Source organism: Nylanderia fulva, unplaced genomic scaffold, assembly GCF_048542155.1.
Source record: "Nylanderia fulva isolate GAGA-0341 unplaced genomic scaffold, ASM4854215v1 Scaffold5, whole genome shotgun sequence".
NCBI lineage: Eukaryota > Metazoa > Arthropoda > Insecta > Hymenoptera > Formicidae > Nylanderia > Nylanderia fulva.
In genome coordinates, this window is record NW_028190587.1 from 2,681,848 (window position 1) to 2,707,903 (window position 26,056).

General features: G+C 33.0%; 1 protein-coding gene across 1 annotated transcript in view; it reads left to right on the forward strand.

Annotated features, from left to right (window-relative positions):
* Best2 (bestrophin family protein) overlaps window positions 1-23,583 on the forward strand; it is a 48,584-nt gene extending 25,001 nt beyond the window's left edge. The window contains exons 4-11 of the mRNA XM_029315234.2: window positions 535-706; window positions 4,447-4,576; window positions 15,574-15,812; window positions 17,668-17,796; window positions 17,905-18,012; window positions 18,292-18,552; window positions 18,726-18,987; window positions 19,922-23,583. Coding sequence (XP_029171067.1) covers window positions 535-706; window positions 4,447-4,576; window positions 15,574-15,812; window positions 17,668-17,796; window positions 17,905-18,012; window positions 18,292-18,552; window positions 18,726-18,987; window positions 19,922-20,985 — 2,365 coding nt within the window. The 3' untranslated portion in view covers window positions 20,986-23,583. The remainder of the gene's footprint in view (window positions 1-534; window positions 707-4,446; window positions 4,577-15,573; window positions 15,813-17,667; window positions 17,797-17,904; window positions 18,013-18,291; window positions 18,553-18,725; window positions 18,988-19,921) is intronic.
* Window positions 23,584-26,056: the final 2,473 nt, after the last annotated feature.

Sequence of the window (26,056 nt, forward strand, 5' to 3'; positions counted from 1 at the left end):
AGGAAAGAAAGGGTGGAGAATCAGACTTACCTCGAATGCTTTCAATCAAGTAGATGTGCGTTTTGCTTGCGATTATTTGCAAAAACAAAAAATTTCTATTTAATATTGACTAGCATTTAATACTAATACTAATCAGAGAATAAGAAGGTAGCAATATCGATGAGTGACAGTATCGTCTTAACCTTGCTTTACTTATGTGCAAGTTTATATAGAAAATTTTACTTGCAATAGATTTGAATATTTTAACTTGAATATTTTATTTGAATATTTTAACTTGTAAATATTTTTATAAAATGAGATAGAGAGAATAGTTTAGCTTCTTGCTATCCCTCGCAACATTTTTTATAACATTTCTTAATTATATTATTTAACAAACATGCCTTAACTTTATGATTTAATATTTAATATACAAAAATTTTATTTGCATTCTTATTAAAATAAGAAAATATGTAAAATAAAGACTGAAATGATTTCGCTTGTGCATATGTATATGGGAAAGATTGTATTTCAAAAATATTTCTTTTTTTTTTGCAGAATTTTCGAAAAGATCCGTTATTATTTCGGCAACTCCAGCGAATCCATACCCATGTCATTCGTTTTAGGATTCTACGTGAGTCTTGTTGTAAAAAGGTGGTGGGAGCAATACAAGCTCTTGCCCTGGCCAGACAATCTTGCCCTCTTCATCAGCGCCGCTATTCCTGGAAATGTAAGTAGAACCTGCCCATCGAGAAGAAACTTTTTTGTTGTTTTCCATTATGATTAAAAATACCGAGGCAACGGAGCGTTTTTCTTGGAAGTATAAATGTTGTTCTTGTTCGCAAACTATTGCAATAAAATAAAAATCCATTAGATAAAAATCTAAAAAAATCTTAAGCAAAGTCTTTGTAACAAAATAATATTTTTTTTTACCTTTAAATGGGAAGACTCACAGTGGCGTTAATAAATGTAGCCTTGAAAGTCGCTCGCGTTGCGCTCGGTCTTATTACGTTAATGAATTGCCGTGACACGTTTTGGTGTCGTTAACCTAAGTAAGTGCCAACCTAGTCGTGCGACGCCCAGCAAAAAAAATGTGCAAGACGATGATCCTATAATTGGCAGTTTATGACGGATTCATCTTTTCGTACCTTTGCATACTTAATATATGAATATGAAAAACAAAAAGCTCCTAATACACGATGTATTATTTATCAGAACCTTGGCATACATTTTTGTTCTATTTGCATGTATAATTAATTTGTGATAACTAGAGATAGCGATTTAAATTTAGTAATAAAACTTTTTCATTTTAAGCAAAATACAATTATGTATATAATTTAAATATTTGAAACTAATATATAAACTAGAAAATACATTTTTCAAGTTTATGTATCTTTTTTTAAAATTATTCTTTTTTAATCAATTGTATATATTTATAAATCGGGAAAACACTGAATTATTTTTTCAACTCTTTAATGATTTTATAGAAAGCTTCAATTTGAAGCAGCAGAGCGAATTCAATGCAAGCTTTCAGCTCTGGTCAATGACTCAGTATCGGAGTGAAAGTGCAATGTATCATGGCGAAAAAGAACCTACGATGAACCTACGCGTCGAGTACATTTCGCACATACATATGAGCAATCTGTTTTTTACTGATTCATTACTTCGTTGGTAATCTAAATCTAGTAAAATATATGTAACATCTACAAATTGATCAAGTACGTGCGCATACCGACACACACATACACATAAAGTGTTAAACTTACATACTTTACATAGATGACATATAACCCTCAATTGCTACCGCTGTTACACTAATAGAGTGAGAGTCAATCAATCATTGCTAAATGATTTAATCGTCTTGTTATGTAATCTTCCCTCTCTTTATCTTTTCCTTGTTTAAATCAGTATTAATTTCAGATATTAAACTGAACGGAATACGCATTCAAAATGCAATGATTTTTGAGAAAGTATCAAAAGAAAAAGCGGTTTGATTACATTATGTCCTGCTACGTATACAGCTATTTTTGTGAAGATATTATTGTAGATCTTTAAGGAAGCTGTCGCGCGCATTATATGATTGCAAAATGCGATGAAACTCTGAAGATTTTTATAGACATGGTTATCTGATGTTTATTATTATATACATTACAGCGTCGGGAAAAGATACAAGCACTTGTGCTACCGCATAAATTTCGCTGCATTCCGTTTGTCACCTTTTGACTGTCATTTCATTTTTGTGCGAGAAGCATTATCATGTTTATGTACTTCTGCAGTCGATAATTCATGGATTATTTGAAAATTTTCCACTTGATACGTGATAATGGTTTTCATGTTGATCAATAAATTTATAGATTGACAAGAATATTTAATGTATATTATACACAGGTAAAATTATATTAATGTATATATATGTTAGAGAAAGACATTCATATTGCATATTACATCACTTACGTAAAGTTAAAATAAGAGAATAATGTCTCGTATTATAATTTATAATGATTTCTAATTGAAATACTTTGAAATACTAAAATTGCAAGATTATTAAGAAGTCTTCTTCGAGTTGCCGTAACTGATTGGTACGCTGTTTCAACGAATTTTCGATTCGAAACGCAGCATAAGATGCATACAATTGCTTTGCAGTGCAATAGATCTCTAGAAACGAGGAGCTCTGATGGAATTTTTGCACGTAGGTAGAGGACAAGGTCCTTCAGCCACGGAATAAACCCACAGTTACATCCAGCAGTCATGTAATCGCGTAATACAGTGTTCGATTTGTGAATGAGCAGTACCGCAACGGTCAACACGGGCTCTGCCTTTCATTGAAATCTAATTAGGATGCAAACCCGGAGACGAGACTGTCCGATCATTTCCAAGCTACCGAGTCGGGCATTTTTACACGTGCGACGGTAAATCGCAGAATTCTGAGGAAGGAGGCTACTCGTCTCTTGTACGTGTAAATGAAAGATAACTAAAAGACCATTAAGAAGATAACGTAATGTCCGAAAGTCAGATGATGACCCTACTCAGGAAGGCCAGAAATGCAAAAAAAAAAAAAAAAGAAAGGAATTTGATCTTTTGAATTAAACATTGTTACTGTTTTGAAATATTTTTTAATGTGATTGTATAATTGTAATCAATAATGCTTGGCGCAATCTTTTACGAGAGCTCTACGTGCCTGAGAAGGTTTATAGCTAATCAACGCTATAAGTAAAGAACGCGAGGAACGTCCGTGGAGATAGTCAATTAATTTGTGATATTATAAAGAATCGACTCGGCACGCGTATCTCGTCTGTCAGAAAGAAAAAGACACTTTATAGTCGCATAAAGACAGGCCCGATATCTTTTATAATTAATCCATATCTCAGCATCAATTAAACATCCAAGTAATGTCAATAGAAAGTGTGAAATAATTAGCCATTATAAGAAATACGTTTATTTTTAACACAAATTAAGCATATTTTGTACATAATTGATTTTTTAACGCAATAATTTTATTTTATGTATATAAGATTTTGTAGAAAGACCTATACAATATATCTCGATTATGCAACTATTTGGCAAACAAATTGAACAAAAAACTGGCTTTTTATATTATATTATTTTGCAATTACAATTTAAATATACGGAAGATCTCTATATCGATACTGTTCTCCATTTCCGATCAACTTAACATTCTGCCAAGCAATTGCGACCGTCGGTGGATTATAAAACGCACGATCGGTTACAAAAGTGCACATCAATGTCCAAGAACAAAAGGAAAAACAGCTGGCAGGCGCCACCAGGTATTCCGTGATTAATACTAGAACAGTTTAAAACGGTGCATGCAGTAAACGTGATCGCGGGGGCGGGAGCGTTCGTAATGTCGGGCCAAGAAGACAAAGGGAAAGTATGTACGAGACATGAAAACGTGTCTAGCATTCGTTCGGAAATCAATTTTGAAGTCAACGCCATTCTCGCCAATACCGATTTATCGCAAATTCACGATTTATTTTTTTTACTGAAGTAATTTTTGTGGATTGTTACGTATGGCGCAGCTGAAATCTCTCTCATACAATTTAATTTCTTGAATTAAAGGAGAATATAATTTACCTTAAAATTATTTTTGCATATCTTACTCTTTAAACTAAAAAAAAAAAAAAAACGTAAAGATTAGCATATTTTATAAAATTTCTTTCGGAATACATATGTCTCATGTCTTTTGGAATATATATTATTTTATTATCACCATGTATTAGCTGACTTGTTTAGCTAAAAGCAATTCTCATTTGTTTTAATTATAGTAATTATATATATGTATATAATGTTAGAAGATATTTAATCAGTTATTCAATTTATTATTAGCAAAAGTATTACTTATGCAAACCATATAAATGAAATTTTACAGGAAAATACTGAAGGTTTATTTTAAGTTTATTAATGAGCCATATCATAAAGTATAATTAACGTTCATTTGTTTGTCTGTTTTAGGATGAACGGGGGCGGCTGATGAGACGCAACATCGTAAGGTATGCTGTGCTCGCGTACGTCATTACGCTGCAAAGAATTTCGCTTCGAGTTAAGAGGCGTTTCCCAACACTTCAGCATATGGTGGATGTAGGTCAGTAAATTATATTTTCGGAATATATGTTTAACAATATTAACATGCGGATACTCTTTAAAGATTCTCGCTTTCCAATATCTTCATAGTATGTAATATTTAAAACATAGCAGTTATATATTTTACAAGTTATTCTCGAGAGCTACTATTTGCTCCTTTTATTATCATTGATGATCTATTAAAAAGATGAATCAAATTGAGAGACAAAAATCTCTCATTATATAATTATGATTCTTAACTATCAACTATTAACTATCATTCAACAGTCTGTAATATAATCAATAATTACAACACAGACAATAGTACATTGTTTAAATTTTTATAATTCGTTAGTTGTCCAGCTATTCTTGCCACTGATGAATGCAACGGATAAAGATAATGTCGCACCTGCATTGCTTTCTTCTTTGTGCTGAAGCTCACGGCTTTCTTATCACATTTCCTGTCACCGTTTCATTAGTCGGCGCGTGTCGGCAAACAAAGCCGTTCATCACGTCATCCATAAACATATATAATATATAATGCTGCTTCGCTACGTGTGTCATGATGACGCAAGGACAAGGATTTGGTATTTCTGTCATTTTTGCCATCCTTCGAATGCAATCATAAACGATATCTCGATCATTAAAGATCCAACAATTGTATTAATAGCAAATATTACACAATTGCGAATATGCGCACAGAATCTGACGCATATTCACAAATCATTCCGCAAAATAATGCAGTGAAACAATGTCATGTGTTTTAGTAGTTAGCGCATTAAACGGTATTTATTGTTAGCGGCAGACATTGAATAAAACGCGCACAATTGATTGTTTTTTTCGAATTATCAATTTTTATTATCCGGACGTAAGATATATTTTCTAGATTGTCACATTATCTGATTTATGTTTCCGCAACATCGAAGTATCGTCTTCTCTAAAGAAGCCTGCATGTCGAGATGTTTCGCTTTTTTTACCACCCGGCTGTTGCAGCGGATGCTTCTCCGTTCCAGAAATAGCTTGCATTTTTTATAATGACAATCCTATGAATGTTCTTTGAACATGAGAATATCGTCCATTACTCGAGTAGGGAATAAATGGTGGAATCTAGGATAAGAACCCCTATTCTTTTTCGTAGAAATCACTTTATGGCAATGCCTCGAAAGAAGTACGATACGTTTATGTGGCAAAGAAGCTCGCTCTCTCAGGAGCTGAACAGGATCTAACGAGAAAACAAGATCGATCTATAACAGTATACTCTGTGATAATTCCATTACTGCATGTGCGAAAAATGCATTAGATCTTTCCATAAATAGAACAATGTCATTTTATTTTATTTTATCGGAAATAATTGTTAACATAAAGAAATATTGGTTAAATGATGAAACTAAAGCTAAAAATGGAATGCCAAGAATTCTTACGGCACGTGAATTACAAATACATATAACAATTCACACGTTGTGCAAGCAAAACATTATTTGTATGCGTCTGAGGAAAGAATGAGGAAGGCGTGTGTGTAAAATATTACAGCTTTGATATCAGCAAAAAGGATAAAGAAACATTTTCTGAATTCTTACATTAAATTGACACTTACCGGTAATTATCGGATATGATATATACATGTGTACATTGTTTTGATGTTTTTATATTCTTAAATTAATGAAAATAATTAGAATATAAAAAGAATAATAAATGTAACCATATGCTTTTGATCTATATTTTTTAATGTATTCTAATATATGAAAAATATATTCAATAAATAGATAACTAAAAAATTAAAATTTTTAATATAAATATTCGAAATTAAAAAAATTAAGCAAATAGAAGTATATCGAAAAAGTAAAATAATATAAAGATATTTGCTTCTTAAAATACAGTTTTATAATATTTTTACACATAAAATGTGAAATTTTAAGTTAGAATAATGCACAAAGATGTTGCAAAGAGCTATGCATTTATATTAAATCAAGTAGAAAATATTTTTTCAGATACATTCTTTTTCTTTGCCATTTTTCTTCTCCATGTCTTTAATTAAGATATATACAAAATTGCACAATAAGTCATGTAAAGCATTCATGGAAAAAAAACGTGAATAATAAATTTCGCAAAAAATGACCGTACTCAACACATGTCTTTCTAAAGAAGATATGCCGATGCAAAATTGCAATTGACGTCATTCAAAATAATTTCATGCATGCGTGTGCACGGTAAATTATATATGGTCAGTGACATCAATGAAGTATTGTCAAAGACACAAAATAACGTATACGTTTATTCACACACATATAAGAAGCACATGAGCTAAAAACCAATTCTAATAAGAAAATAAAAAAACTTATAATTTTTATATTTAAAAATTTTAATAATTATTGCTAAACAAATAAAATAATTGTGAAAAAAATTAACTTTCAAACTCAATTGTTACAGATTTTGTATATATTTAAAATATTCATATTACATATTTTAAATGAATATTTTGCAATTGCGTTTGATATTTGATACCGACAAACTCAGCGGCGAAGTTGTTCGCGAGAACAGAAAGTCGCCTTGTTGCGTGTCTGCAACCGAGAACGATCGCGCGAGATTATAAATATCGAGAAGAAATCTCGAAACGTCTTTTGAAAGTAGACAAAATGATCCGTATGTACCAATTCTCCGGGGAATTATAATCTGAAAATCGTCGGGCGCCACGGCGACACTTCGCTCGCACGCCGCCAGGCAATTTTCACGTGCGTTCAAGTAATTTCAACGATCACTACTTCAAGAGAACCGCTTAGAAATGCGGAGCGCCGGCGCCAGAGAACTCTTCGTCTTTTTCCTTTTCCTTTCCGGCATGTGATCTCCTTGTTTTGCAGCGTGGCCGGACTTGCTTCGTTCGAGCAACATCTCGCTTCTTTTACTTCAGATATCGCGAGCAGACATTGCAGCAGGGCTCCTTCGTCCTCCTTCTGCTATATGTTTTTCTTATATATCGCTCTTTTCTCATCTTCTATACAGAAATAACTCGGTGCGATTACGAGCGATCTGGTAAGCCAATGCCATGCGTGCTGTTCGATAAGATAATCACCGGTCGCGTCTTCGATTTCCTCGAGAAGTCTTCCTCAAGAAGTCTTTCTGCAGAGCTTGCTCCTCTCTTTTCTCTTCACTACATCACTATTCATTGATTTTCACCGTTAACGCGCGATGCGTTCTTTCCTCGAGCACAGATATCACTTAGCCATTTCAAGAGCACGTGAAACTCGTGCATTAATGATGTGCCACGTATAGGTAGCAAATGCATCTGCTAGCAGATTAATGGAAGGAGAGAGGAGGAGTGCCCAGATAGAATTATAATTTTTTTCACAGAACGCCTGTCCATCAATCCGTTCCGAGGCGGACCTGTTAGATTTGTCGAGAGCAATCGTCCTATTGCTCTGTCGGATGAAACTCGGCCGCGAGCGATTGTGGAAGTTATCTTGGGATCCGTAAAAATCGTTGCAGTTAGATTGCGCGAGACTGGATGTTAAATATAGCCAGCGTAATGGGAGCCATAATCTAGCCGCGGCTGCAGGTGGTAATCGGCTAGACTCCTCGGTATCACGCTGACGATACGCGTGTACGTAGCCATTTTGCTTCCCTCAGCATCTCTGTCAGTCACGGAGGCTGTAAGAATCGCGCTGCAAGTGACCATCATCATCATCATTATTATCATCATCATCATTATCATCAAGATCGTCATAATCATCATCATCGGTGGCTTCCTCAGGCTGGGGCCACGTCGGCGAGAGCAGAGCAAGAAACTCGTAAAAGTTCGTTTCTTCCCTTCCTTTTTTCTCTTCGTCTTCCTCCGCTTTTTCCTTCCTCTAATATAAGTTCGTCGGACGTAATACGCTGATGTGCGCGCAGCACGCGTTACCTATATTTAGAACAAATTATTGTCTCAGGCAGAATTTCTCCGTGATTATATCGAACGATCGGCGCGGCGGCGCGGGCTCAATCGGCAAGAAAATAATTACGTCCGGATATAGTAGCTTCGAGAGCACACACTTCCATCGTAGATCAGATAAGGTGGAAAAAACGCTGGCCGGTAGCGGCGGATTTTAAAAGAATTTCACGGTGTAATCGAAGCAAAATAGAAGAAATCTATGAGATTAATTAATCTTGCAGAGTATAGAAAAGTTATATGGGTAACTTTATGCGCAATTATACGCATAGTAAAATTGACGTAAATTTTCCCGCACAGCGGATGTCATAAATGACGGATTTAATCTAGAAAGGAAACAATCGAAGTCCAGTAATGGATGTTTCACGGATAACGGATTCCTTCGCAGTTTATTCGTAGAACTCTTCGACATTCTCGAGTTCCTCGAGAAACAGTTATATTGTACGACTGGGTCACGTGAACCCAGTTATAATCTTCAACCATGCGTTATCTTGAAAAAAGAGTGAAAAATCTATTTAATCTAAACTTTGTTTCAACGTAACGTTCCGTAGAGATCCGGCCTTGAGGAAGGTCGGATCTTGACCGTGCTCACCTAAATGAAGGAAACGAGAGAACGAGGAGAAACGCGCCGGACTCCCGGAATATAAGATTTCTTAATCGTTTAACGGCCGTTGAACCTGCCGCAACATATGAGATTATACGATGCATTCCCCCTTTTTCCTCTGCACGGGCTAATTTATTCGCGATGCAAAAAATTGTGAGAGAGTAAAATTACGAAATTTCCGATTATCATATATAAAACGAGAAATATTTTTTATATCTTTATTTAACCGCACGACAACCGATTATTCGGTGCTTTTATTGATAGATGGCAACATTTTCTCGCGTTCAAAATTAATCGCGTCTTACAGTTAATTAAACATTCTCATGCACGGTGTCATTGCATTTGCAACTACATAATTAAGGATGCGAATCAGTTAGACCAGACATTGGCAAATTACAATTTGATTAACGTTGTTTGTATAAAAGCTTCGTTTCGAAGACAGAACAATTAAGAATGCCAGTCACTTCTTTTACTGATTAGTCTACAGAATGTAAATTGATTAAAATATACAGAGTCTTTCCATTCTCTGAAAGTGAGGTTGAAAACTTTACAGACATTATCCGTCAGAGATAAATTCCATTTATTACCATTTTATTAAATAAAACATAAATAACGAATAAATGTCATCATTTTTGAAATTTATTGCATTAAAACTTTTCATGCTTGGTTTCCCATAAAATATTGAAGTATTTAATCTAAAATTGTTATGTTACGTTGCGAAAGTATATGGCATTGATGCAATTTTCTGAATTAATAATTACCGGTGTATACAGTTATTAAAATTTCATAATTTGATGACAAAACTCGTGAAAAAAGATTATATTTATAAAAAAAAAAAAAGAAAAAGGAAAGTACCTATACAAGGAAGTAAATTTAGGATATTTTAAATTATTATATAAGATGATTAAGCATATATTTTATTATTATTGACTCGTACTACTTTGGCCAATGATTTGCATATAAATTGATATTTTTTCCATGGAAATGAATGCCACACAGATCAAGTTTTGTTTGGTCATGAAAAATGTCATAAGTCTCTCTTACGGACGGAAAAGTCTTCCGTTTATCGAAGCGAGCAATAACGAGTGCGCTTTTGTCCCTCGAATGATAGTGAAATCGTTAATGGCGCGCCATGTGTTGTACGATTGCGGGGATCGATCACGCACTTGAGCGAATAATGCAGGCGCGTCTTGACTCGGATGCCGATTTTCTCTTTGGCAGACACGGTCTATTGACATCCAGCGCACATCCGCGCGTCGAGTAGCTCAAAGTTGCTTGCCTCTAATTACGCGGGAATATTTCCTAATCAGTGCATTTTCACTGGCGCCAAGTCTGCGACCGAGCTCGGCTATGTACGAATACACTGTACCGTCAGCGCAACAGAAAGTACCATTATTCATATGCGAGAGGTTTATTATTACGCGCGCGGAATTTCAACAAATTCAAGTATCTCTCTCACTGCAAGATCAAATTTGTATTGGTCAAGTTTTTTACCTCTTATTCCGTGATTCTCTATTTCTTTCTTTAGTCTTTCTAATTTCATTCCTATACTGTTCTGATGAAATTTATTTGTTACTATCTTGAAAATGTTTTCTGAAGTATTTCTATTGGCATACAAAATAAACAATGAATAAACAGTTACTCTAACTCTAATGTAATCTAAAAATATATACATATATATTAAAATATCTGCATGTTGAGACAATTTTTCGTATCGTTAAAACGAATAACAGAAATACTTTTTTATTTTGAAAAAAAAAACAGTTATTTTATTATTATTACAAGTTATTTAGTATTTTGAATAAACGATATAAATAATACCCGGATACTATCTTAGGTATCTCTGCAACGCTTGGATGCTACAACATTGAGATCCCTTTCGAGACACTTTTATATGGAATATCCGCATTCGTGGGTTTCTGTGTTGTAAAATGTACTTAAGAGATACGGACCAGATGGGGGATTGGTTTTCTGCGAAGGATGCTTTTCAGTATCGTCACGGCGCGCTGGCGAAGATGCGAAGTACGAAGGGAGAACCAAAGGAACTCGGTATATTTTTTACTTTCATGGCGACCTTGCCTGCCGAGAACAAGGATTCCCGCGTTTGTTGACCTCTGCCGAGCATCCTTCTACCCGGATCCCGGTTGTGCACTGAGGTGCTCTACCTTGCTCACTATCTTGCTCATCCTCGTCCGCAGCCAATGGTCTCGGGAGGTAAACATTCTGTTAGGAACGGACGGGAACCACTTCTTCTTCTTCTTTGTCATAGTCGTTTTACTTGAATGCGCTTGGATGCAATTTTTTAGAATCTTGCCCACGGCGTCGCGTAATCGCTTTAGAAAAGAAAATCATTCGTTTCGTTCCGAAGCACAATTCCATATAATTTTGCATTCGCATCGCTTTTATTTATTATTATATCTCTAAGTAAAAGATAACTTTTGAAATAAAAAAAAGATAGATCGACTGGTTAAAATATCATAGATTATTTATTATATTATAAATTACACTGTAAATATTACAAGCAAAAAGTGCTTCCTCTTCTTCTTATCATTTTTATCTCTTTTTATTCATTCTATATTTTATTCTAACTATAATTACATAAATATTCATCTATATTTAAACTTGAGGGATTTTTCTTGTGCATTCATGCGTTTAACTTTAATTCTATATTCTATAAATAATTAATTGTTTATTTATATCGGTCGAAGCGTAAGTGCTACGAAGAAAGCTGGTTGGGAATCCAGATTTAACGATCAAACTCATTACATGCGCATCAAGTTTTATATCGAGCGTCACGAGTACGAGCCAAGATCTTCACTGATACATCATGATTATGATTTATGAGTTGTAATTTAATGTAAACAACTACGGGGTCAGAGAACTACGCATATATCGCGATCGGACGCTTTCTTAATTAACGTTGATTTGCTTCTATTAACAGACGCTAACGGCATTAAGTAACTCTTATCTCTAAAGTAGTAGGTAGATACTCTAAGTAAAAGAGTGGCGCTAGACCTTGAGCTACGTTTCGCTTCGACCGGTAAATTTAACACCGATGCGCAAATTAAGCGGATATCATTCCACGGAATTCATGCGACCCGTTAAAATCCGTGAAAGTGGATATAAATTATCTTTATATGGCGATGCGGACGCTTTCGAAATTTTTGAGGCGCCGCACATTTTTCACGCGAAAATCGTAGACCGCCGATAAAATATAACATATGTAAAAGCGCACACACAGAAATTAAATTATTTTTAAACATTGAGTGCTTTTTTTTAATTAAATGATGTACTGACGCATTTATGCGTTATCATTTTAATAAATTGATTATATAATCTATCTGGTTTTTACACCTGTATGTCGATCAAAGATCTTTCAACATCCGACATATCTGGTCCTCGTTGCCAATAACGTATCGCGACACTCGAATGAGTCATTCGATGAGTTATCAGTCGTTACTTTCAATAGCTGCCTACAAATTCTCGGGCTCATTGTGCGCGATGTCATGTGACTATACGACAGTATCAAGGTCGTGTGACGAATGGGGCGAGCTGATCGTATATCGAATCGATCGATCACTCGGTAACGATTTTAGTTTAAATATTCTGCGATGGATGCAGGTGTTTTTCGAATGTACACACAACAAGATATATTTTCCGTTTAAAAAGGTAATGTAAAGATGAATCATTTAATTGCTTCCATTTTTCAAACATTCTTCTTCCTATAAATCTTATTTCATCAAATTATTTTTTTAATTTTGTAAAAATTAATAATTATATCTATTAATCAATAAAAAAATATATATCAATTTGTCTCTACATATAAATGCACGTATAAAAATAAAATAAAAATAAAAATATATATAATAATATGAAATTTTGCTTAAAACAACATATAAAAGAAGTAATAATAAGATATGTGCTAAATATGTACGAGTTTACTGCACGAGCATAGAAAAAATGAATAAAATTATAATTTATCGTGGATACAAATTTTAATGCTGTGTTTAAGACATATAAAACACCATAAATTGAATGTGCATGGGAACTATCTATGTCAGTTTTTATTATTAAGGTGTGTATCTGATCCAACTATCGTACGTCCACTGAATAAAAGAGCATGGGTACCGTCATTAGTAATCTACACATGTTCATCGGAGTTTCTTTCATCTCGTAGACAGTTTCTTCGATCAACGACTTGTTAAAGTGACGCTGGAGATATTTTGATAGATACATCTTCGACAAGGTTGTTTTATTTTTTCGGTCATTGCCTCAGCTATGGTTAAGTTGCGGATATACGTTCGAACCTTTTCTGCTTTCTGCTTAACCATAATAAAAACATGTCAAAAAAATTAATGTTTTTATTACTTGATCGAATACTAATCGAATTAATAGTTATGATATTTTTTGCGATTGCTATGACTTTTAAAATAATATTTCTTTAAACTATAATTGTACCTCCGACAGAGTCTGATTTATCTTGTTAAAGTATTTTATAAATTAAAATTAATAATATTAATAGACGCACAAAAAGCTTTGTATTTTAGTATTTTTAATAACTAAGATAAGCAATACATTATACTTATATTTATTGAAAATAAATAGTTATAAATCAGTTTAGAAGCCAAACTTCGAAGAAAACGGAAAATATGGAAATATATTCAAGAAAGAAAGTTAGTTTATACCGATAAGAATAGGAAATACAAAAATAGAATATTTCGATATTTCACCCACACTATTTTTCAGTTACTTCAAGTTTATTTGTACATATCCAAGAAAAATATTTAAATACGCACAAACAGAGATATAAATAATTTATTTCACTGACTTTCACTAGAAACATGTCGATTGCCAATTCGTCAAAGATCTTTCGTTAAGATTTAATGTAGAAGAAATAAAATATGCTGCGTAATATCGTATAATCTTGACTCGAATCAAATAATTTATCAGGATTATTTGATTTTTTATATTAAAATCTGCACATAAAAATTATTACATATTTACTCCTTTTCTTATTTGGCATTGATGAAGATAATTGATTAACCAAACGCATCATCTTCCTTTATATTCTTGATTTTATCGCGCTATTGCACATATTTAATATTATGACAGACTTATATGACTTATTACTAACAATTATGCAATTGTTATTTTCTCTGATAATAAAGAATTGATTATTTTTGTATAATTTCTATTAATCCAATACTACGTACATGAATAAAAAGCTGATAAAACGTCCATTAGTAATCATCACATATTTATCAGTTATCTTTAAACCAGAAAAGTTAAATGATTGCATTAAAAAGTTCACAGTTAGACAATTGACAGGGAGAATTTTGTATGTATCTCAGACAAGTTTTTAATTTTTCGTCATAGCTCGAGTATGTTAATTCGGATATACGGAACCTTTCTGTTTTGCGCAACCATCGACATGGCAAATAATTATGTTTCTATTACTATTAATTTAATTCGTTAATATTAGAATTTATTCGATTGTATGATTAAAATAATATTTCTTTAAACTAAATTGTACCTCCAGTTTGATTATCTTGTAAGTTATTTTTATTAAAAAAATAAAACAGTCAAAACTTGATTTTAGGATTTTAAAACTAAATAGAATCATGTCATCTAATTATTGAAACAATTTTAATCATTAAAGCCAAATTTAAAGAAACGGAAATTTGGAATTATTCAATAGTCTTTATAATGCGTTTTCTGTTAAGAGCATTGAATTACTCTCATGTTATAAATGTGCTTTTCTCTTTAATATTGTTACAAATTTATTCATTTCATATATTTATGTTGAAAGGGATAAACAAAAATATATAAATAAAATTATGTTGACAGATACCAATCAACGAAAACTTCCTAAACTTGAAAATTTTTTCAAATAAATTTATTTGTCATGCATACTTGCATTTAATATACATATGTATATTTATATATTATATATGTGTATATATATATATATATATATATATATATATATATATATATAATGCATTGTTAACAGGAAATAAAACAGACTTTATCTGACTGGCGATTTCACTTTGGTTTCAAAGAAACTATATTATACAAACAATGGGCATACATTCATGTTTTGCGTTGGAGGTTTATTCAGTTTTATGTACGAGTTTTATCTTAACTAAAATGAACGCGCAACTATATACACATAGAGCCTGTGCGCGCGAAAGTCGGCGAAAGATGCTGATTATTTGATAATCCGTTAATTAACGAACCGTACTAGTAAATTCATTAATTAAGCGGGATTGCTGAGGCGCGGGCTTTGCTGACTTACTGCCCTGTGATACCGATCGCGATTTAAGATACACAAGATGTTCATATCTTATAGAAATTTTTCAAACGTCTCAAACGCGCGGCGAAAGTTCGTATAATTACACAGCTTGCTGAGACGTCCGGAAATGTTTTTTCGCTCAAGTCGGACGAATAACGAAGCGGCTCATTCTCGATCGTCGATCTTCTTTTTTTTCAGGTTTGATGATGGAATCGGAGAAAAAAATCTTCGAGATTATGAACAAAAAGGCGGCCATGTCCAAGTACTGGATGCCGCTCGTCTGGGCGACCAACATCATCAACAGGGCGAGGAAGGAGTCCCTGATTACTAGTGATCATGTAGTGCAAACTCTCCTAGTCGAGCTCAGCGATATCCGGAAGAGGCTTGGCGCGTTGATTGGTTACGATACTGTTTGCGTTCCTCTAGTCTATACTCAGGTAAGGATTTTTGTTAAATCAAATTAAATTGTGTTATAATTAAATATGCCTAGTTTCAGTAAAATATTTTTACCTTACATAAATATGAATATTTAACAGATACTAATAAATGCATTGAGTGTTAGATATCCGATTAATTGAATTGGATTAACTGAGAAAATGCAATAAGATGATAAATAAGAAGTGTAAATTTTATAATTCGAAGACGCTGTTTATAAATTCACTTAGCAATTCCAAGAGAAATAAAATTTTATGTGATTTTATTTATTGTATTGTTTTCTACACAAGAAAGAGCAGAGAAAATATTACTTTTATAGCCTTTTCCATTGTATCTAATGCTGGTGCTGTAAAAAAAGCAATTATATATCAATATAATGCTACTTGTCATTGGCAGATGTCGAATAAGTTACGTGAATGTCTTCATCATTTTCCAATGATCGTGTCATTATCATGTTTCAAGCGCCACGAGCGTGACGCATTATGTAATTCTTCGACAAACTGTATTCAATGCATTATTTACAATTTATTTGCAATTTTGGACGTCAAACTTAGACATAGATATATAAGAAAATTCATATATAATGACCAATATTTAATACTTATAAAACATAGAGAGAAATTACAATATTTGTGAGTAAAAAATTAATTATTAATAAAAATAATTATCTTATCTCTAACAAGTTATTAATTAGAGAAAGTTAACAAAGCATTTGAATTTGTGTGTGAATGTAGTCTTTTCTTATGTATAAATCATGATATAAATCTTTCTCAAGACGATAGTATAATTCGACATATACCGTGAAATCGCAAAAAGATTACGCGTAGTTAAGGCAGAGTATTTATCGAATAATGATACATTAGTAGATTCGAAGATTAATATACCTGTCTTAGATATTAGTTGCTGTTGCATATGTCTGTGTTTATATTGCAAATGTTTTCCTTATTCGTAACAAACAATTTTAAGAAGCTGTTTTGCTATGATTATTCGTCTGTATTATGGAAAAAAAAATATTTAATTCAAATCCGACATAATATTTTCTATATATTTAACGTATAATAAATTTACGTATAATAAATTTTATAATATTCTTTTTCTTTTATTACATTTATATTTAGATATATACAATGCAAAATAGCATATTTAATGATACATTTTGAAAGAATATGTTACAGCATGTCAATAAAAAATGTTAATAATTAAATTTAATTGCATATTGGACAATTACGTTTAAGAGCATATTTATTATAATATATACATGTAATGTAATAAGTTTAATTAAAAACATGCCTTTCAATGCAGCGTGGATAATGAATCGCGTATGAAACACGAAGCCAATACGTGTTGCATGGTCAAGGTCGTCAAGAGAGTTGAACAGTAATTTTACCGCGATACGTCACGCCTTCAAGAATAATTTCGTATTACACTCGAGAGGAATCCTTTGAACCTAGTGTTTCCGAAATGCTCCAAGCCATAGATCTACGGCATCATTTGTGGTAGGGACATAAGTTGCGTTATACTTTTGAATAAACTACTGTTTCCTGGTAACCTTCGATGAGAAAGGCAGCGCTCTCGCGACGACCTTGATATTCATTCATTAAACCTGTTTGCCTGTACTTGTGTGACAGAAAGAGAAGCGACAAGAAGTTGTAATCTTTAACGAAGTCCTCGGGACTTCCGGTGGGAAGTCGAAATTATTTTCAATCACGTTTTTCCTTCCGTTTAAAAATGAACTGTGAATTTTAAATAATTATAAACTATATCTCATGCTGATCTCTTCTATTTACGTTTTTTTTTTATAATGATGTAAGTGCAACCTTGTCACAGAGCTCTCAATATATTACTTATATTTTTCAGGTGGTAACACTATCACTGTACGCCTACTTTTTCTCAGCTTTGCTCGGTAGACAATTCGTTGCACATTCTGAAGGCGGGAAGAACTATGAAGAGCCGGATATGTATTTCCCGGTTTTTACAACACTGCAGGTGATTAATAATAATTGATATTATCTTCATCAATTATAGGATGTTGTATAAGAATTTTTCTGCATCATGTTTAAGACTTTTCATAAACTGTCAATATTGTTTCTGCAGTTTTGTTTTTACGTCGGATGGCTGAAAGTCGCCGAGGTATTAATTAATCCTTTCGGCGAAGATGATGACGATATCGAGCTGAACTGGCTGATAGATAGACATATTAAGGTACATTATTTTTTTATATTTAAATAATCTACAAATTTGTTTGTTATATTGTTATTAATGAATTTATGAATGCATTTTTTTACGTATGTATTATATTATGTCAAAATAGATATTACAATAAAATATTTGTATATATAATATATAATATTATTGCGAGAAAATATTTTTCCTTACACATATCTTGAATTGTTAATTATTTTGTTAAGTTTTCAATGTTTTATGTTAATGCAGTTTTTCTTATTTCTTGCCTATCTTCTTATCATGCTTATTGTGTCATAGGCCGGTTACATGATCGTTGATGAGATGCACGAGGAACATCCGGAACTTCTGAAAGATCAATATTGGGACGAAGTCATACCTAAAGATTTACCATATACAGTCGCCAGCGAGCAATATCGAAAAGAGGAACCGAAAGGTTCTGCGGAGCATTACAAAGTAAAAGATAGCGATGCTCTTTATGCAAATGTTATGCTAGGCACACAGATTCATAGTCACGTTCATCATCGTAAGACTCATCAGGATGATATGTACGCCGATTACGTAAGTGAATTGTTCAAGCGCAATATTGAAATTATTTTATATAAGCAATAAACACTGTACTCTTCTATTCACACTAAACACAATTATTATTTAAAGCATTAAAATATTATATTTAATTTATATCCTGTATAATTTTATTATAGTTCTAATATTAAATCTCGCGGGTTTAACAGGAAAGTGTGGACACTCCGTTGGTAGAACGAAAAAAGAATGGATGGTTTCAACGGCAGATTACTCGGATGGGGTCAGTACGCAGTTCCTCGACCACATATAGCAGTGGTGGTGGTTTCTTTTCACGAAACAGACACAACAGCGTATACAGCAGTCCTGAGACTGGTGGTCTTCCGCAGACGAACAATCCTAATCTTAAAATGACGCTCTATGATCGTCTCGTAGGACGTAAGAGCGTTCGTAGTCAGCGAATGGGTCGTCAAGGTGTGTATGAAAACAAAATAATGACCGAAATTTAATTACTACATTAATAACGACAATTCGTTATATTATAAAAATTACATAAAACTTTTATATATAAATAATCTATTTCTTCCGTAATGTGAAAACTTATTTTCTATATAAATTTATATACATTTTTTATAATAACATAAATAAAATTTATAATTAATAAAAGAAAGTATCTCTATACCTCATTTTTTTTCTAATAATTTTATACAAAAGAAAAGAAATATACATTATTTCAAAGTGTTTTTAGTAAAATTAATTATCGAATAAAATATACAGTAAAATTTTTTCTTTGAAAAATTTATTTTTCCCATTAATTTTATATTTTTATCCTCAATGTTAGAATGTTACTCATCTCGTGAACATGTTTTCAAAGATTACCCGGCAGTGCGGGCGTTTTCAATCGAAGATTTTTTCCTTTGAGTCATTACTTGTTTTGAAAGAAAGTCTTAAGAAATCGCAATTTTTTCATCATTGCTTCCACGTATGCGCAAGATTATGCAATGTTTGATCTTGCGTGGCCTATGTGTGATTTCCGCAATTTCTGCAATTATTTCTCTCTTGCATTCAATAATAATAAAAAACTCTCTAAAATATCCTTGTAATCTTTCTTTCTATTCTTTTCTCCCCTGTCACGTCTCGATAAGAGAAACACAGCACCGTTAAAATATCATATCCGCGTAATTATATTCTCGCCAACGATGATAACTCGTCTCCTGTCTGGCGCCAAAGCAATGGGTCTAAAACACATTTCCACTCATCCGTGGCGTCAACTCTAGACGGGAAATGTCTTAGGGGGTCGTTAATTTAATTGATAATGTCATTATTTATTTTCTACGTCCTCGAGATCATCTCGAATCCGGAATCAGGTGTCGTTCCAACAACCATGATGACTCTCTTTTAATTACAGGCACTATGACGAAGCTGAACTCAGTGCCGGTATCCCTGAAGAACAGGCCGCGTATACCGACTCCGGATGTGACAAAGGAGGTGGTCGACCGTGAACAGAGGTTGGCACTTTCAGCCACCAATGCGGCGAACATCGGCGCCGGTGTGGTGGGCGTGATACCAGCGAATGGTCATTATCCAACTGATCTATCAGTGGTGGTGCTGTCACCGATACAGGAAACAGAAAGCACACCCGCTTCAGGGAAATCTGGTGCGGCGGCCTTGGCGCAAGCCGTACTCTCACCGACATTGACTGGTGCCGGTTTGATGACACCGGTGACCTTGACGCCGGTCACCATGAGCCACCTGACTCAGCTGGGCCTGATGACGACGGCAACGACGACGATGCCGCACATAATCAATCAAGGCAACAGTATCCAGGCGACGTTGACGGAAGTCAATAGCAGCGAGGAAGAAGGTAGCGGAAGTGGCAGTAGTAGGAGTGGAAGTATCACCGGCCAAGAGGACCGCTCTACGCCGTTGATCGACAACAATAATAGTCCGATGGGTAGCAACGGCAGCTCGCCCACTTTCGACGGTTACAACGATCGCTCGCCGATTTTGATGAGACCCGAGAAGCTGGGCTATGTTGTCACCGCCACTTTACCCACTACGCAAAATATCGCGGCGGCGGACGCGCGAGGTAGACGATCGGCGTCGCTACCTGGTCCACCGCCGGTCGTTCAAGCTGCTCGCGACGACAGAAGTATGTCGTTGCCGCAATCCCCGGGATTGCAGCCAAGAGAGACTCGCACGATCTCCGTGTCGAACGGCCGGGATGGTCTCACCATCGTCGACAGACTCACTTCCGGCAATCAGGGCATTCGACCGAGGACCAGTAGCTTCGGTCACGATTTCTCCAAGTCCACTCAACGGGTCCAGGATACGTCGAGAAAAATAAGTAGCGTCTCGTGTACCAACTCGTCGCTTTCGAGCGGTTTGGGTTCGACGTCCTCGACGTTGTCCACGAGTGTGCCTGCTACGACGACCGTCGCCGGTAGCAAGAGAGGTGAAGTTTACGTTTGATGGAGGAAATTAATAATAATATGGACTTTAACTTGTTTTATTCATTAGAGAATACAGATCTGTTGGAACTTCCTGAGATTTATTTACATTATTGCGATGGATATTGTATATGCATTGCATATAGCACTCAGTAGTTGACGAGATTGTTTATGTCGATTTATAACTAAAAGTATATTTCGTCTTTTTTGTTTATCAAAAGTTCTTATAAAATATTAATCTTTCAAATATCTTGTTTTTATTCTCTCTTACTTTCTCACTCGTCTTTATATAGAAATAATTGTTCTTACAAATGCGAGATAATATGAGTATTCTTGTCAAATACAAAGATATCTCCTATAATTTGTTAATGTTTATTTTGTTGCTTTTAAATTAAAATATTTTTTTGGAATGTTTTATGCTTAAAATAAGATATTTCAAATAATCTATTGAAAATAGTATTGGCAATATTTTTTGACTATTATTTTATTGACAATATTTTATTTTCAACATTTAACAGAGGAGAATAATTTATAAATCGTACATCGTTATGTAAATAGTAATTTATATATTGAAGATTAAATATATATATGTGACTCATAACGATCAATCTTATAAGAATACATATTTATATTATGTGTTATCATAAAATTTTTTCGACACAAATGTGAGATGATCAATTCCTGTAAAAATTCTATAAATGAAGTCGAATATTATTTATTAGTAATCGATTATTGATTATTTATTATTCGCGCGATAAACAGATATAGGTGCAATATCTTTCAAAGTGCTTTGACGATTTAATGAAAAATACAAAAGATATATTTATATCATCTTGTGCAATAAAAAACGTAGAGTGATATTATAATGCGCAATATTATTATAGTTTGCAACATTTACTCATGTATCATAATTTTATTGTAAATTTGTTTATTCGTATACGTCATGAAAGATGTGATATCACTTTTTATAAATATCCAACTTATTTTGTAAAATTTTTTGTAACGCTTAGCTAATTAAAACGACAATCATGGATTTATAAGATCGATAAAAGTCAAATTCATTATGTAATATATTCATATATTTTTATACATAGTTAATTTTTCAGTTTGTTATTTTCCTTCCATTTATTATTTCGCTAAAAATTTCTTATACATTCGTATTGCCATATGTTTAATACGACATATTGATTGCCATGCACGTGGAATATTATCCAAGATAAGAATGCATTAATATAGAATATATATTTTTGCGTAGAATATTTTATGTATAAAATAGGACATATTTTATTTGCCATTTTAGCTTATTTATGGCGCAAATCGATAACATGCTGTTATCTAGAATATTTATCAAAGTTTAAGTAAATGGCATAAAATTGCTTTTTATATATTTCCATATGTGTAATCTGCATTTTTTTTTATTACTAATACTATCATTATATTATTATACATATAATCGATGAAACATGTAAAATTGTTTTCTAAGAAATTGTAAAATATCTTTATAAATGATTGATGAAAAACGTTTTAGGTGCTTTACGTTTGTGCATATCGATTATTGATAAGCACATTAGCTCAAAGTATTTGTAATAACAAAGTCAATTATTGCTTATTGTTATTGCGAGTATATTAGTGCACTGTCAAAATGACAGAAAAACGTCCAAACTTGTCGAAAGTGACAAGAGCGTATGTATATATCTTATAATTATTATATTAACTTAATATGTCTATCGAGTTAATTAATGTGCTCAATGCCAATGCGCGCGTACATCTAAATCATAAGTGATAAAGTTGCATAAGTATCGCAAACTATTCTATATATTATGAAATATCATTATTTCATCGCGCACATGTCAGTACATAAGTATATAAGTATTGTTGTTTGATTGTGATGGAAGCAGTAATAATTTTAACTCACAGTGCAATTTTGTTTGTAGTAAGTTAATGGAGTGAATGCGAATATGAGATTTTTTTTATGAAACTGATAAATTTATTATTAAAAATAGCAAATCATGATTAGAAATCATAAACAAGAATGTACCAGAATATTCCAAACGTATAATTCTTATAAAAACTAAAGGAAATAAATATATTAGTATATTAATATAGATATATTTTAAATGTGAGTTGTACGTTTGGATTATAATTATAATAAGACAAAGTAAAATTTTTATTTTATTCTTTACTTGATAAATAACACGTTTAAATGTAATTGGCTCGAAAATAGATCAATTACATATATAGATCAAATAATTTCATAACGTATACACGGATATTGGGCTTCCACTATAAAGACTATTGTAATGAGATAATATTAAGATAAAAAAAAATATACATATAATAGTTTCTTGCGTAATAATTATATTATAAAATATAGCCAATTTTTGCATATATTGATCTGTGATGAACAGAAAAAATAAAAAATGTTGCGTGCCCAATATTGACGCTTTATTTATAACATTATTAAGTATCTTAACTGATGTTTAATCGGTTAATGTAATGTCTATATACAATGACTATTCATTTTTAGCTTCCTACATTCGACGTAATGTAAGGAAAAAATCAAATTTGTAGATATATAATTTAATGTAATTGTATATAAATACATTTCTTGTTATATCTATCGCAAATGCCTAATTATTATTATAAATAATCCGAGGTATATATGTATAAGTAACTGCATTAAATTTGTCGGTGCTCATTTACGTATATATCTATTTTATCAGCAAGATGTTTCATATTATTTTTCATCTATTATTGATGTTAAAATAAAGAATTTATAAAAATAGTACGTGTAATTTAGTTTTCAAAATTTTTTATACTTAAAAATTTTGCGTATGTGATTGAAGTTAAGAGCGTTCTTGGAGTAACAATTAAAAATTTGTTAATAACAACCAGGATTATAAAAAATGCTTCTAATTATATCAAAAACATACAATTTACGCAAAAAGCATTACTGATGTACAAATATGATAAAACAATTAAAAAACATCGAAATTATCGTATATATGAGTATACACACGTGTCAATACTTAACATATTAATAAGTGAAAAGTTGTTTAAAAAATTTTCTAAATATTTTTATAAACAGAACTTTTTGGATAATTAATGTACGTGCTCAGGACTGTACAAGAATTATTTTACAATAAATTAAATGTTCGAAATACGGCCAGTTTATCATATATTCGAAAATTCGAGTTTTTTTTGGGTCAAATAACATTTTAATTTTCCCATACGTACATACATATATACAATGTATTTTATTCTCTGATAAAACAAATACCAACAACCATTATAAATTTACTTTCAAAGTTACGAAGCTAGATGTTGCATTTATGTCTTGTCGTGCGATGCAGCAATAAATCATTACGCATTTTATTATCAGGTGAATCGCGATTGTTTGTGTGACGAGTGCGAGTCTTTAATCAGCAACAGCATGCTTTTGCACTTAGCAATAGCAATCCCTATCTTTATCCACTTTTTACTTCATCTTTGGTTCCATTTTTCTCTCTGTTCTTTGACGCTGCTGCACTTCATTTTTTTTTATATTTTTATTTTCATAGTACAATTATTTCTACCTTTATTTTCCATCATTTTCTAAACGATCTAGTATAATTATGTGAAGACCTCGCGTAAAGCACAAGAACAGCATCGCGTTACGAGATAGTTGACGAACTGGAATCGAGATCCGGTTGGCCCTCGCCAACGCTTTGAGCAACATACAGGATTTAATGAAGATTGACTGTTTTGATAGAGATAATGATGTATAGGTAATAACAACGTCGGTATACAGGTGCGGCGCCGGAGATGCATCGATATGGATCGATATCGCGTGCAAACTTAACGGACGCAATCATACCATGTCATAATGCCTGAATGCTTGTAATGAAATTCTGCAACCGAATTTTCGAGCAATAATATTTAGTTAGACGCAATAACATTTATAAATGCGGCGAGAAGTCAAAGTACCGTACGCGTTTTGTGGCAGAGGTGAACGTAAAACGACACGTTTCAATCGTCAATTGGAATCGTACTCTCTGTGGCAATCCTTAATGAAAATCGCTACTGCACTATAAAATGCAGCAATAATAAATTAATAGATGCAACATGAATTTATAATCAATAAAATTATTGTTACAAAATTTATAAAAAAAAACAATAATATTATATTATAATATAATAATATTATAATATTAAAAAGGATTAAATTTACTTGTACATAACACGTAATGTTTTAAAATTGCGCAAGGTGATAATGCTCAATTCAATTTTTGATTTGCGAATATTTTTGATGTAAAGAATAGTTTAACCAGATAATTATCAAAAGATTTATCAATTTCGAAGCGATATAATTATAGGTTTATGTCATATGTGCTCTGTGCGTGGGACGACAATTGCAGTCATTGTTCTTAATGATTTCTAGTAAACTCGCGTAATTGTGATAACATCAATGTGCAAAAATTTCACAAATGTCATTGAGCGAGTCGACATAAATATAGAAAGCGAATAATCCTGAGCTTATAATTTATTCTCTCGTACGAGCGAGCTGTTCTGATCAACGATGGCTTCTTGTCAAAGTAAATGACGATGATGACAAGCCACCATAAGTAATAAAGATAATCTTATAATTATGACGTAGACGTTTATATACTCGGGTATATAATATATATAACCGGAAGTTTTACTGCGCGCGTGCCACGTATTACTTAATCTCGTAGAGCAAAAGTTAATGAGCCGCCGGGTTCTCACGCAGATACCTCCCTACAGCTATCTGCGAGTTTATTATGTAAGTTCGCGCAATCTCCGTTGAATAAATCATTTCCCTTTAAGGTAAATGATCGATAATCTGACATTTCCTACGAGATTACGCAGTGCGCGGTTTCGATTACAAAATATCAAGGGAATCGCTTTCGCGCAGGAAACGATCCGTTGCGGAGAAAATGCAGCTCTTCGAATTCGACGGCACAAGGATCATCATATTGTCGAAGGTCAACGTATAACGAAGGACTCCAGAGATTCTCGTGGCCCGTGATGGCAAAAGGCGACGGAATCAGCTCATGGCCGGCTTTTTTCCGGCGTAATGTCAGTGGTTAGCG